Source organism: Colias eurytheme, chromosome 27 (genome assembly GCF_061535395.1).
Source record: "Colias eurytheme isolate Ceu_HAF_F1 chromosome 27, ilColEury1 Martin Lab GWU primary, whole genome shotgun sequence".
NCBI lineage: Eukaryota > Metazoa > Arthropoda > Insecta > Lepidoptera > Pieridae > Colias > Colias eurytheme.
Window position 1 is genome coordinate 2,947,565 of NC_143006.1, and position 15,886 is coordinate 2,963,450.

Genomic DNA, 15,886 nt, shown 5'->3' on the forward strand with positions numbered 1-15,886 from the left:
AAATTGTATACCGTTCGTTTCAATATTATTACAATAATAGTTATTATAACGTAATCTATCGAACATAATGATATTTACCTACATAAACATAGGAAAATAACATTAAATAAATAAATTCTTTATTTGCATTTAAACATGGTATATAAAGTTGTATACATTATAAATAAAATAACGTAACCGCCAATTTAGTACAATAGTTATTGCAAAAAAAACTTGGTCCATATCTTAGTAGACTGATCACTTACTTGTCTATAAAGAAAATAGATCAATGTAATAAATGTAATGCATGAAGCATGTCTTAAAAAAACTATGCATAAAGGTATTAACAGACTTATCAAATATAGCGCAAACGCTTCGCTTCGCTTCGCATTCGCAAAAGCATTTATCCTACAAACAACACGACGAAGACCAAATACGGATTGAAAGAAATTAAAGCTTCAAAGAATGAAGTATAAGCCGTCCAAATTTGTAATATAATACAAGTTTAGGAAAGTGGGTCAATTCGATGGAACCTACTTTAATATGTAATCCGTAAATCAATACTTGCAAGTCACGCTCATACTTTTAATAAGGCTGTAGGACATATTATTTATATGACAGGTGAGGTTATAAATATATCTAATGTAATAGCAATGATACTGAAATGTAATTACAAAAATATAATACGATGGTTCTTCTAATAAAATCCTACTAATATAATAAATGCGAAAGTTTGTGAGGATGGATGTGTATGTGTATGTTTGTTACTCTTTCACTCAAATACTACTTAACCGATTACTATGAAATTTATCACAAATATAAATGGTAACTTAGATTAACACATAGGATAGGTTTTATCCCGGAGCTCTCAGGGGAACGGGAACTATGCGGGTTTTTCTTTGAAAACGCGGGCGAGGCCGCGGGCGGAAAGTTGGTATGATGTATATTATAATATCTACACGTATGTATCCACATATGTATCTAAATCACGCTATAAAATCGTTGATTTTGTATATTTCTTAATGGATATAAAGGATCTATCTAATCTTTATATATTCTTGTTATAAAAAGGCTACGTTCGATTTAAATCATGTATTTTGTTGTAATAATTCACATGGTGTTAAAAAAAAATCTTAACACCTTAACACAGAGAAATAAAATACATTTTCAATTGAAAAATATCCTTACAAAAGAATTTTCAGTGAGTTAAACACAAATTTTCTACACGTGCTGTTTATCTGACATTTAAAATATGGCTGCGACATTTATAATTCTAGGAGACAAAGTGGGGGAAAGGTTAACAAATTGTATGAAGCATGTGTTTTTTCTTTTTGCGTTTTATTACTATTTATGTATATTTCATGATAAATGATTTTAATAGTTAATGGTCGATATTGTGTGTTGTGTTTAAATGTATTTATATTCAAATATAAATTCAAAGCATGATATACGAAGGCCTAATTATTTTCACAGTGTCGTGTCAAAGTACCTATCACTAGACATAACATAGGCGTTATTTTTCAAATATTAGATTAGAATTTGATTCGTGTCTGTTTATTTTTTGAACAATCTTAACTGATCATTAATTTTCTTAATAAAAATAAAATAAGGGGGAACTCATGACATGTAATTTCTAGAAAAAAATATAATTACATATACCTACTACAGTAGGTACAATATAGAAAATTGGCCGTAACTTGATGTCAGCTCAAGTTATTAAAGCCAACTTGACGTTGATATGAACAATAAAAGTTATTACGACAAATAACGTACAATTTCAAGTTATTATATATAATTGTATACTTACTTATGGTTCGTCGTTAAGTTTTCTTGGCTTGAATACCATGTTTTTGGTATAAATAAATAATTTGTTGCTAGGTATAATAAAACTTACCTCCATATGATGAAACTGAGTTTTAACTTGAGCCTCTTTTGTTTCTAAATGCTTTTGCCAATTACATCTTTTCTTTATTCGATTTTATGAAGTCGAGGAAGAATACGTACTTCATAGAAAGAATACAGGCCTTTCTGGTTTCTAATACAGTAACTAGTTAATACAGAGCAAATAAAATAAATCGATCTAAAATATCGACTTTGTCGATTCGTAAATTCCTTTGTTTAGCGTAATTTTTAAGTTAACGATGTCCATTTTTGGCAAATATCTTATTTTATTTCTTTTGTCATTTTTTATTCTTATGTTTCGCCTTCCAAAGTACTTCAATACGTCCCTTAAAATGGTATTCACAAAATGCTATACATGCAGTACTTTAGTTCGAAAGCCACTTCAGGAAATAAGAATCTTAAACCCAGGCACGCTTTCGCTGTAGGAATTAACGAAAACAGTTAAAGCATGCCATAACGAGGTTTTGTTGTTTTTTTTTTTTTATTTTTGGCTTTACATAGAGGAGGTTTTCAAGATGCGTTGCATTATTGTTGATGCATCATGTTTCAGATATATTTTCGGTTTTATTTGGAAGATAATTTAGAACACGAATATAAAAATAAATAGGCAGTTACATCATAGAATATATTATACTCTAACGCGACATTGGTTACATTAAACGAAAGAAGGTGATAATATAAAGCATAAACCATAATTATAGGTTTTAATATTTAGATCTCTATGGTTGTAATAGTGCATAATAATTTAAAGAGCTAATTTTAGTCTTTTAGAGCTCTATAGATTCAGCAAGTTACTTGTGATTGGTTTATATTTCTATTTTTACACATAAAAAAATTTAAAGGTTAGGTTAGGTATTCAGTTTTAACAAGTAAATACTAAAGAAGCTCCAAGTCTTATCTATACTAATATTATAAAGCTGAAGAGTATTTGTTTGAACGCTCATCTTAGGAACTACTGGTCCTAAGATGAGCGGTATTGAAAAATTCTTTCGGTGTTACATAGCCCATTTATCGAGGAAGGCTATAGGATATATCATCACGCTAAGACCAACAGAAGCGAAGCAATGTGGGTAAAACCGCGTAGCACAGCTAGTTTTATATAAAACAAAATACATACGGTTATATACTGTGTATTGTATAATATAACAAAGTTACGATGTAACAATTTTAATTACACACATTCCTCCAATAAAGCTTTGTTTATCCATTAATATCACGAGATTGCATTGTCAGGATATTAAGGATGAGGAAAATGGTTCATTATGTCCGCGTCCGTTATGAATGAACATAAATGGTTCTTATTGTGTTTATCGATTTATTACATTAGTTTTACTTTATGTAGGCTCTAGGCTCTAGAATACATAAATAGACTTGTCGTAGAAGAAAAACGATTAATTTTCTTAGAATTTAATCTGAACATAGACATAACAAAGTCTGTATAGTAAAAAAAAAATATTTTTATTAATTAACATTGAAATGAAACGTGAGTAAAATTTCAAGGTCGCGTCATAGCAATACCGTCACATCATTTTGGTATCTTTGAATCTTGCCAAAGAAATTTCACTTCTGAAACGTGTGTACACACGCTCTTTTTTTAAACTGGCTTCAATACCGCTTTACGTGAATAGCCTTTTTTAATAAATACATAATTAATTATGACTATATCATTATGACCATGAATAGCTATATAATGTTGGAAATAAATTACTACCCGGGATAAATTTTACAAATGGTTTTATAATATGAAAAAATGCATCAAGAATTAGAAAATTTTTATTCACTAGTATGAGAGGTCGTGGGTTCGATTCCCACCCGGGGCAAATATTTGTGTGATGAACATAGATGTTTGCTCTGTGTCTGGGTGTTAATTATCTATATAAGTATTTATTTTAAATTATATATCTATGTTTATCAGCCATCTGGTTTCCATGACACAAGCGAAAGCTTAGTACCTATGGGATCTGAATTCTGATCGTGCCGTGTGTGAAAATTGTCCTGGAATATTTATTATTATTATTTATTATTATGATGCAGTGCAGCTTGAAACTCTGTTTTATCTCTAATTACATTATCATATTGAGTGGACACTCATTCATCAAACATCGATTCTGAGATGATATCTTTAGTAATTGCTTCTCTATGAATTTATACTACTATATTCACGAGTTTTATTTGATAAATCTTTATTTTTTATTTATGCTTTTATTATAATATTACTTATAGAGGTAGGTAACGTTAAAAAAAATATAATTTAATATCGTAGATGGTAAAATTATTTCGTTGTCATAAAGTTACCCTATTTAGGATTGATGCAGACTATATTATTATTTATCGGCTAGCGCCTATTTTATGTATTTATAAATAATCTATTACTATAGATAATTTAGTAATAAGTACTAAGTAATTTAATGAAAAAAACAGCATCTTTAAAAAAATTCAATTTACACAGTTTACGCTTACAAAGTCATGAATACGAAGTTAGCTTTTAATTAGTACTTCTTTGTACTTGTGTTTGCTTAGTTCCAAAGAAACTAGAGTGGGAAACTGGCTTTATATTTCATCATATGAGAACTTTATGAGGATTCATACTTTTTCGACTTATAGAAGTTTATTAATTGCAAAATGAAACATTTAAAATCAAACGTAGCTAAAAGTAATAACTGAATATTTTTCTCAAACTCATTTATTCTACTTTTAAATATAAAGTTTTACCTTTTGCTCATTGTATCGGACTGTTTAACATATTGCATAAAATATAATTAATTCAAAATAAACAATGGTTTAATAAGTATTTATTTATTGAAAGTTCTCGACTTATACAAATATTGACTTGAAAATACGATTTAACTTTATCTGGTAAACAAACAATTTATTTAATATCGAAACGAAATAAAGTTCGGATACCTATGGCAAAATAGTATACCTAATATTTCTTTTTTATTATTATCTTATATATAAAAATGAATCGCAAAATGTGTTGGTAAGCGCATAACTCGAGAACGGCTGAACCGATTTCGATAATTCTTTTTTTATTATATTCCTTGAAGTACGAAGAAGGTTTTTATGTAGAGAAAACGTAAACATATACCACGGGCGAAGCCGGGGCGGACCGCTAGTCTTCTTATATATAAAAATGAATCCGAAAATGTGTTGGTAAGCGCATAACTCGAGAACGGCTGAGCAGATTTCGATAATTCTTTTTTTATTATATTCCTTGAAGTACGAGGATGGTTCTTATATAGAGAAAACGTAAACATGTACCACGGGCGAAGCCGGGGCGGACCGCTAGTTATTAAATAAAGCATTGAATGTAAAGCAGGAGAAAACCATATACAACATATACAAACATATGAATAAAAATACTTAGGTATATTACCTTACCTACCTATAAGTATAAGTGCATTATAGGTAATGTAACATGTTAGCTAAATTAAATAAAAGAAAAATTATTACACCCGTTCATTCGTTCTTCAGTTATTAGCACCTAATGCAATTAACACAAACAACAAAAAAATAACAAATAATTTTGAAGGGAAACTTCTTTAGGCGCATTAAAAGTAAAATTTCTATGTCACGTCATGTCAGTACCGTCACGTCATGGAGTAAAATGACGATTATGGTATCTTGAATCATGCCAAAGTTTCACTTCTGACACGTGTGCGCCGAGCACACAGGCGCTTTTATATTTCACGACTAAGTACTTTTAAATACATGTATAACTTTTAACATACCTGTAGTTGAAACCAATCTGCATATTATACGTAACCTTACCCAAAATTGTACCAAAGCAGAAGTAATTTTCGCTGAAACCGCGAAAAAGCCGGATATTACATTCTGTTCCACAATGCCGTGGAACAACCTTACCGTGTTCTAATAAAGTTTGATTGCAAACAATTACGTTTTCGTAGCGATACAACGAAGCTTTTGTTAGAGAATATCGCAGTTTTGTGTGTGTTCATTCTTATTTATGTTAGGTATTTACTCTAATGGAAGGACTAGAATCATAGATGTGTAAGCAAATAAATATTCGCACTTTGTATTGTTACTTCTTGGTGCAACTGTATTTAAGGATATTTTGATGATTAAAGTTAACGACTTTTACTGCCTAGTTCATATGAATTAAATCCGAGGCAATTTTATAAACAACTTACAGACTTGCCTTGCAGACGTTGTAATGCGCTTTTGCCCCTTTACAAAAACGTAAAAAAAAATACGCAGAATTGGTCGAGCCGAGTTTTTACGCTGCGATTCATTTTTTATGGATGCATTTATTTCAAAAAATGAACTAATTCATTTAATGTAGTAATATTCAGTACAAGGATTCGTTTTGTTTTGTTGTTAATTCGACATTTTACAAATAATTCGGATTTGAACTACTTCTTTCAAGAAAATCATTATTTTATAATAATGTGCCCGTTTTTAGAATATTTTACGAAAATCATAAAGGTTATTGTAATAATTATGTAATAGCGTATCGAACATGGCTTTCCTCTCCATAGTCGAGTCATAAATTTAACCGAAGTTGGTAATAATGCTTGCTTTTATGAAAAATAAGAATAACGACGCTAATCTACCGATATGTTGTTTTTATGTTTTTCTACAACAAAACAACTTTATTAATATTATGCAATGTATTATTATATACAATAGATACAATACAAAAAAGATTATTATACAGTACAATACAATACAAAAAAGTATTATTGTATGTAAATAAACTTATCTAAATATTATATTTGAATACGTTTTTTGTTTAGCTTAGTTGAAGTAAACATATTGCAGTAAAAATAATAATAACATTTTGAATATTCATATAAACGGTTTATTGTTTATACTTATTTATTTGGAACTAGCGGTCCGCCGCGGCTTCGCCCGTGGTACATGTTTACGTTTTCTCTACATAAGAACCATCTTCGTACTTCAAGGAATATAATAAAAAAAGAATTATCGAAATCGGTTCAGCCGTTCTCGAGTTATACGCTTACCAACACATTTTGCGATTCATTTTTATATATAAGATAATTAATTATTGTATTATATTAGGTACTTTCGCAGTTGAAATTCTTCTTTATTATTTTACTAGATTTCCGCCCGCGGCTTCGCCCGCGTTTTCAACGAAAAACCCGCATAGTTGCCGTTCCCGTGGAATTTCCGGGATAAAACCTATCCTATGTGTTAATCCAAGTTACCCTCTATATGTGTGCTAAATTTCATTGGAATCGGTTCAGTAGAATTTGCGTGAAAGAGTGACAAACACACACACGACATCCTCAAAAACTTTCGCATTTATAATATTAGTAGGAAGGAAGTAGGAATGTTCAATTATTTTTATAAATTTTCATATCAATACTTAATCAAAGCTTATCTTATTAAATTTAAATGAAATTGTATGTCTGTCTGTCTTTAATTTAAAAATGTTCACTGCAGTAAATAACAGGACAGCAATATTGTCCAAATATCAAACAAGATAATGGTCCCATTTATGAGCTTTTAAATATAATTAACTGGACCGAGGATCGTAAGGGAATATTAATTTATATAATAGATTTTCGTTAATACGGTATCGAAATTTAATCTCATATACAGAATGGATTCAATTATGTGTGGACCTCATTTTAATCGGCTTTGCGGAAAAAATGCAAAGTCACCTATTTTATCCTACTAATATTATAAATGCGAAAGTTTGTGAGGACTGAGAATGTGTAACTCTTTCACGCAAATACTACTGCAATGCTGAAATTAAGCACACATATAGAGGGTAACTTGGATTAACACATAGGATAGGTTTTATCCCGGAAATCCCACGGGAACGTTTTTCGTTGAAAACGCGGGCGAAGCCGTGGGCGGACAGCTAGTAGATATATACCTATGTATTATGCGGAAAAAAAATGAGAGTGGTAGATTTCCTTAACAGCCATTTTGCATTTTTATTATTGCAATAAAATGCATAAGTTATATGTATAAAAAGTAGAATGTAGTAGATCATCATTTAAAAAGAACGTATTACGTAACGTAGGCAACTAACCTTACTCAAAAACCTTAATCATTAGTATGAAAAATATTATAAAGAATATTATAGAAATGACCGTTGTTGAAACTACTATACCTGTTTTGATTATTCAATTGGAAAATTATTCCTTAATTACACGCTTTCTTATAGAATCCACACATGTAAAGCCAGGCGACAAATACATATAAAATTTGATAAATAATTTCCATACATAATGTTCAAATGAGGCCACAGACACTGCAATGAAGCACACTACAGCCTAGTATTATACTATCTGTGCTACAGCTGACAAAGGCGAAAGCACTTAATTCAGTAACTATGCTAACGAACTAGACAATGGCCAAGTGTGGGTCGGCTAGGCATAGCTTAGTGCTCTTTGGCTTTTTGTGATATCAATTTGTGTATATTAATGTTACTTAGAATGTTGGGGTGTGTATATATTATGAATGATATAAATATGATTGAAAATTGAAATGATGTACATGAATTTAGAAAGATAGTAAGTTTATTAACTAAAATTACATACATATTGTTTAAAAGGAAAATCCAATTTTAAGGGAATTCAATATTAGTTACTATCTACCAAAATATCACACTAATCTAACACATCACAAACTGCAGTAATGTGTACAGGTAAAGTATATTATATGCATAAGAAACGTGCAAAATTTTGTCCAATAGATTTAAAAAGAAAAAATCACTGACCTTAATTTCTTCTTTTTCTCCATTCGTATGCATTGCCTTTTTATACGTGTCAGGTAATTACAGGTTATAACGTATTATCTTCTTTGCTGCAAAACAAAAGATACTATAAAAATTGCAATAATAAAACGTAGAGAAAACCTCACCCAGCAACTGCCTGACGCAAACTGACGATGTCACGTGTGAGCCCCGTAGTTTCATATCTCGCGTAAAAAGAGGGTAGGTGAATAATAATTAAAATTTGTGCGGTTGTTTCATTCATTACTTATAAAAAAACTTTACTCATCAAATTATTAGACCTTTTTTAATGTGATTCGCAATGATTATAAGTAGTTCATTAAGGTCGATGTAATAGAATGATGAACCTCATTACCCTTAATTTGATTCTTTCCTAAACCTTAAGTAGGTATCGATTATTTCGTAAAGGGAATTATAAAAGTAAAGTTAAGCAGAGTTTTAAGGAAAGGACATGAATGCTTAATAAACATCCCGTTTGGAACTCGATAAAATATTCAATTGGAATTGGGGAAACTCGGTACACTTAATAAATATAAAATTATACTGTTTCCAACTAGTGTGGGGTAAAAGTTGTATAATTTGATACAATGCTATTTTATTTTACCGTGTACTATCTTAAATTCAAGAAGTCCTCCTCGTTGAAATAAAATCCTCATCAACAATCTGTTAGAAAAACTGATACTGAACTTAAATTTACTACTAGTATACTACTAGCCCCAGCTTCTCCAGTGGTACACGTTTACGTTTTCTCTCCATAAGAACTATCCTCGTACTTCAAGGAATATTATAAAAAAAGAATTAAAACGAAACCGGTTTAACCGTTCTCGAGTTTTGAACTTACCAACACATTTGGCGATTAATTTGATTAGAGTTTGTTTGTTTGAACGCGCTTATATCAGGAACTACTGGTCCGATTTGAAAAAATATTTCGGTGTTAGATAGCCCATTTTTTCGCAGAAGGCTATAGGTATAGGCTATATTATATTATCATCACGCTAAGACCAACAGGAGAATATATTTTTATTAATGTCCACTGTAAAGATGGTAATCTATTCTTCCCTGATCCCTCCATAATTAATCTAATAATACAAATTAATTACCACCTCTCGATGGTTTTTATTCCGCCCCAAAGCACTCAACTCACACTTTATTAACCTCTGAGCTCTTGTAAAAATAAAGCCCTCTTTATAATTGTATGAAACGAAATTATAAATGCCTTCATTAATTTATCTCAAGTGGAGTAAGCAATTTGTTGAGAAAATTTTCATCAATATTTTTACTGTGTTTGCGATTTTGTAGTGATCTTGGTATAATTAAATTTTTATTTTTATTCATAAATTTAACATTATGTTTAGTATATATTTGAATAAACAGCTGTATTGCGATTGACAATATACAAGAATTTGAGACATTACATTCAAGAACCTTTTTTAAATACAGATGGCCTTCTACCAAGTATTTTTTTCTTTTTCTAAACTCAGTGACTTAATATATAGTTAAGCTAGGTAATCTCATGTTCCCGTTACTTTAATTATGATATTAAAACTTATTACGAGAAAAGTAAAATAGTTATTAAAATTTGCAATAGACCTTAATTTGTCTATGGGCTATAACCGTAAACAAAAGTAAATTGGTTTCTTTAAAATATACCCATTAACCCAATTATTTCCTCCTTAATTGGATTTTATAGGCAATGGATTTTAATTATTTTCAATTACAAACAAATTTTCCTAAGCCGATAAAAACTTTGTTTCGTAAATTAATGAACAATAACTCGTTTTAATGTATTGAGGTATTATTATAGAGAGGACACCACGAACAAAATCTGTGCGACAAGCGCGGCGGCGCGGGGTGGCTAGTGAGTCATACACTTTGTAGATATTCTGCCTCTTATTACTTAAAAATTAAAACCAATCAATGTAACAAATAAATATTGTTTATCTTATTAAAAAAATATGAATACTTAAACTTATCAATTAAAACCAATCAATGTACTTAACAAACAAAAAAAATAGTTTGAGACGACTGACTCTAACTAGTGTTACAAATAATGTAGTAGCGATGGCCTCTCTAATACGTAGTACATAGTAACTCAATGTTTTAATGAAAACCTAATAACAATTAAACAACCTATTCCGATACTGTCTTTTAAGTTTAAGTAAATATTTAGCTAAGGGGCAAGGGCCTAAAATAAAAGAATGATACCTAACCTACGTGAGCAAAGCCGCGGGCAAAAGTTAGTTGTCTATAAACTTTTCAAGCCTATATAAAATTATACAATGTACATTGTACAACCCTAAAAAAAAAAAACACTGCATATTCCACCAGCTTGCATAAATAACAATATTATGTTATCTTTAATATTCATGCTGTTAATCTTCTGTTCGATGTTAATACCTATACTACATAGTAATGCATATTTGAGGTGCTTCACCGCTGCGAATATGAAATACAGAGGGGATTAGGGCTGCCAACTGCTAGTTTTAATAATATACAATTTGTACATATTTTATGTACATATACCGTTTTTTAAATTATATTGAAATGAAATGTATTGTATAATATTATGTAATTTTCACGGAAGAAATGAATTTAAATACGCTGTATCAAAAAAAAGTGTGTGCGTGTAACCTTTACGCGCGATTGAAGTAAAACGCACATGTCAATATAACCTTGTTATTGAATATTATAAAATGTCGCAATTGTCAGAAAATTTATTTTTAATTTACTTATTTTAAAAGTAATAAATAAACAAGTATATTTAGAGATTTTCAAAAAATTTTGCAATTTAAAATAATGTTTTTAAAACTGTTGAATTTTTCATTCACTTTGCTATTCACAATTGATCCGTTTGAAAATTTGAAAATAAATAATCCTAATTGATTATGATATTTGCCACTAGCTGGCGTATAAGTCAAGAAGCGTGTAGTATATGACATATACTTACAACCAATCAGAATTATTATTTTTAAATGGCGGAAACTACACAGCGTTACTTCCGTCAGAAAAAAAAATCTGAGTTACTCCCTAGTCGCGCCTAAAGAAGTTTTACTTCAAAAGATTTAACACTAACGGCAATAGGCACTTTCAGGTCTACAAAAGAAAACATACAGATACTTAAGATGTAGTCATTAATTCGTTTTAAACGCATCAAGCTTATCATTTTTCTTTTACATTGACAACCCTGAAACTGTGTATTTCATACACGATAATATCTTGATTTCAACCACAACGCACATTAACCGTGTAATTCTGAACTAGGTACAAATTAATTCTACAAGGAAAATACAACTACTATAAATCCATACTAATATTATAAATGCGAAAGTAACTCTGTCTGTCTGTCTGTTACTCAATCACGCCTAAACTACTGAACCAATTTTCATGAAAATGGGTATGGAGATATTTTGATACCCGAGAAAGGACATAGGCTACTTTTTATCCCGGGAAAATGACGCAATCCCGGAAATCCCACAGGAACGGGAACTATGCGGGTTTTTCTTTGACTGCGCGGGCAAAGCTAGTAATGTAAAGGCAAAGCTAGTAAATATAAGTGCAATCATTAAAAATAGATCATTGAAATCATTGAAGTGCAACATAATCGCTCGATATTAATATTTTATCTGACATTTACATAAATAGATCTAAGCATATACTTTGCTCCATATAATATACTAGCTGTGCCCCGCGGTTTTACCCGTATTGCTCCGCTCCTGTTGGTCGCGTGATGACATAATATAGCCTTCTTTGACAACTGGGCTATCGCTATCGAACACTGAAAGAATTTTTCAAACCGCACTAGTAGTTCCTGATATTAGCGCCATCTAACAAACAAACTCTTCAGCTTAATATTAGTATAGATTACATTACAATTTTCAATAGCCGATACATAATAACTGCCATATAATTTGCTTATTCAGTAATCTGTAATCTGGAAAAGTAACAACGCACGAAAATTGAATTATTTTCCCATCGCAAATATCCTAAGAATGGATTTATCAAATGAAACATGAATATTATTGTAGCATTTACTATTTATGTCAATGATTACTACATAACATTTAATTTTTATGCGGGTATTTGAATATTAATTGCTTCGAGTGCGTTCTAAAAAGTAGTTTGAAGTGAGTCAGTCAGTGCTGCGTCACCGGTCTGAAAGCACGTTTTTTTTTTTTACTTAAGATAGGGAAGCGCTTGACCACAATCTCGCCTGATAAGATGGTACGCGCTTCCCTAGGAGGTACCGGTTCACTCTTCGCTTGAAGTATTGTAAAATAGCTATAGTGTAAAATATCTTGATTAGTAATCAGTTTTACAATACAATATATTTTGGTTTACACCAATATAGTATTTTTATATTGGTGGTTTAACGAGTAATTTTACATACGGTTTGTACTTTGTACATTGTACAGTGGAGACTAAAAATAAATTAACTTTTTTTGTGTACATAGAAGCTACTGGGTGCGTACTTATATTATTTATTATTATATTTAAACCCTTTGTTCAGAACATGATATCCATTTAAGGGCTGATTTTTCAATCGTTGGTTAAAACTTATTCATCGAATAACGTATTAAACTACCATTTAAAAAATGTATTCTAATTGTCCGTATTTGACATTTTACAGGTGACATTTTAAAATGATCGTGTAATACTTTATTGCAATGATAAATTTTAACCAAGGATTGAAAAATCGGCCCTAAATGATGCAATGTCCACATTCAGGTAATATTTAAATACATTATAATAGCATTTTTGTCTTTTTTAATGCATACCTATTCATTTAAAATATGTCTCTCTGAACGGTTTAACATAAATAATTGACGTTATGACTTTCTATTCAAAGTTTCTACAAGCAGAGAGCATTTCTATTATCTTATATTTGCATAACAATGCATTTAACTGCATAAATATGGACGGTAGCTGTATTTTCACAGTTGCATAAATCTACGAGCTAGTAAAAAATATTTTCCAAATCGAAAAGCACCCCGTATAATCGTTTAACGAGTGGAAACTGAATCAATCTACATCCCATCGCTTCCACCGAGCCATGATGAGTTAATTTTATGCTGATTAAGCTTCTCGTTTCAGAACGAATGTGGGGCAGTTAATTCTGACACTGAGTGTGGAAATAGAGTTAATACACGTGCTTTTAATGCATAGATATGTATAGTAAGTTTATATTATATTAACTGGGTTTTACCCGTTTTAACTGCGAAGCCTTTTCTTAGTAAATGTAGAAATTTCAGCGGTAGGTAAAAATCTATACTATATAAAGCCAAAGAGTTTGTTTGTTTGTTTGTAACGCTAACATCATAAAATACGGCTCGTATTTCAATTCTTTTCAGAGTTAGATAGTGCATTTATTGAGGAAGTCTATACAATACAGATACACTATAGTATTAAAGCTTTCTATACCTACATAATATTATGACATCACGCTATCTATCAATAGGAGTGGAGCAATACGGGCAAAAACCGCGGGGCGCAGGTAGTAAATAATATGGTGCCAAAGGCTTATAAACAACTTATAAACATATAGTATAAAACTTATAACCATAAAGCTAAATAATTTCAAACTCTTACGTAACAAGCATAAATTCGATCCGTCTCTATCTAATCCTTTGAAAAATACGAGAAAGCATTAACATTAATCTTACGAACGACTTGTAGAAGTTGGTGACATTGAAAAATCGGTTACAGACAAAATACTTTGTACTACAAATCTATGAATTACCCAGGTTCATGTAACAAGCAAATTTGGTATCAATTACCTATCAATATAAAGGAAAGTTTGTCTATTTTTGAGTGCACTTGATACACAATATATCCATGGATTGCGTGCTTGGAAGCAATAAGCGGGACTATCACGATCCTTATAAAAACAGTAATAAAACAAACTTGATTGTTACAAATCTTATTGGAGTAGTACATAAATACAAATAAAAGGTTTTTGTAGATATTGTAGGTAGTTTTGCAAACTTATTATAGTAATAAAGTGCTTTGCTTTGTTTGAGAACTAGATTTGACTTTATTTACGTAGGTACGGTACAGTAGTCTAATAAAACAAATTTGTACCTGCTGAATACTTTTTATTTCAGTTAAATATTAATTAATTTTAAACGTATACTTTTTATCTGTGACTTATTATCTGTGACTTAATTAATAAAAAGAAAAATAGACACCATTTTTACATCAATTTATCAATATGAGGGGAATTAATTTTACAATTATTACTCAAATCAAACAATAATTAGTCCTTCAGTTGTCATTATCATTCGTTTCAATTAACACCATTATTTTCAAACAATGGACGGCAATTAGAATTTTATGACAGCGTTGGGATTAATTAATATAAACCAAATATAATTAGGATTATTTATTATTACATAAATCATGATGATGCTTTTTATGCATATTGAAGGAAGAACTAATATATTATAATCATGAAAAATAAATACGTAATATATATATTTATGTTATGGGTTGAAGTGATAGGCATCATAACATTAGATATACAGGGTTACTTGTAAAACACCAGCAACCTCGCAGGACAAGATTACTATATTATTTTAAACTACTTAAAAACTAACTTGAAAATTTAAGTTCTATCTCTTAAAATCGACCACAAAACAAAATATTACGTTTTAACTTTTAAGCATGTGTATTTGATAAATTATTTTCTTTCACAGAGGAAAAGCAAAAAGAATCAGCCGATAAGAGTGGTCCCTCCGAAGAAGAAGCCGCCACTAAGATACAGGCGGTTTTTCGTGGTCACAAAACAAGAAAATCCGTCAACATGAAGGCAGCTGAGAAACCGGCTGATAACCAGCAGGAGCCGACCAAGGCTGAGCTAGAGGCGGAGTTCCGCGCTGATGACAAAGGTAAGTCTTACTTAGTAACTATTTAATCATCTGTGGTAAGAATAATGAATAATGAAATAATGAAGAATAATGTTGTATTATTTTACTACTAGCTTTCCGCCCGCAGCAAGGCCGCGTTCCGTTCCCGTGGGATTTCCGGGATAAAACCTGTCCTATGTGTTAATCCAAGTTACTCTCTATATATGTGCTATATTTCATTGTTATCGGTTTAGTAGTATTTGCCTGAAAGAGTAACAAATATACACACATACACATACATCCATCTGCATCCTAACAAACTTTCGCATTTATAATATTTGTAGGACTAATGTAATATAAATCACATTTTATATTGCATAAATGTACTGTATACCTGTTATTTACCAAACTGTACCTCGCTTACCTACTCGTC

General features: G+C 30.6%; 1 protein-coding gene across 3 annotated transcripts in view; it reads left to right on the forward strand.

Moving 5' to 3' along the window:
• igl (IQ calmodulin-binding domain containing protein igloo) overlaps nucleotides 1-15,886 on the forward strand; it is a 115,158-nt gene that overhangs the window by 57,440 nt on the left and 41,832 nt on the right. For all 3 annotated transcript variants that reach the window (XM_090117134.1, XM_090117136.1, XM_090117135.1), the window contains one exon: nucleotides 15,304-15,495. In XM_090117134.1, the coding sequence (XP_089973260.1) occupies nucleotides 15,304-15,495 (192 nt within the window). The remainder of the gene's footprint in view (nucleotides 1-15,303; nucleotides 15,496-15,886) is intronic.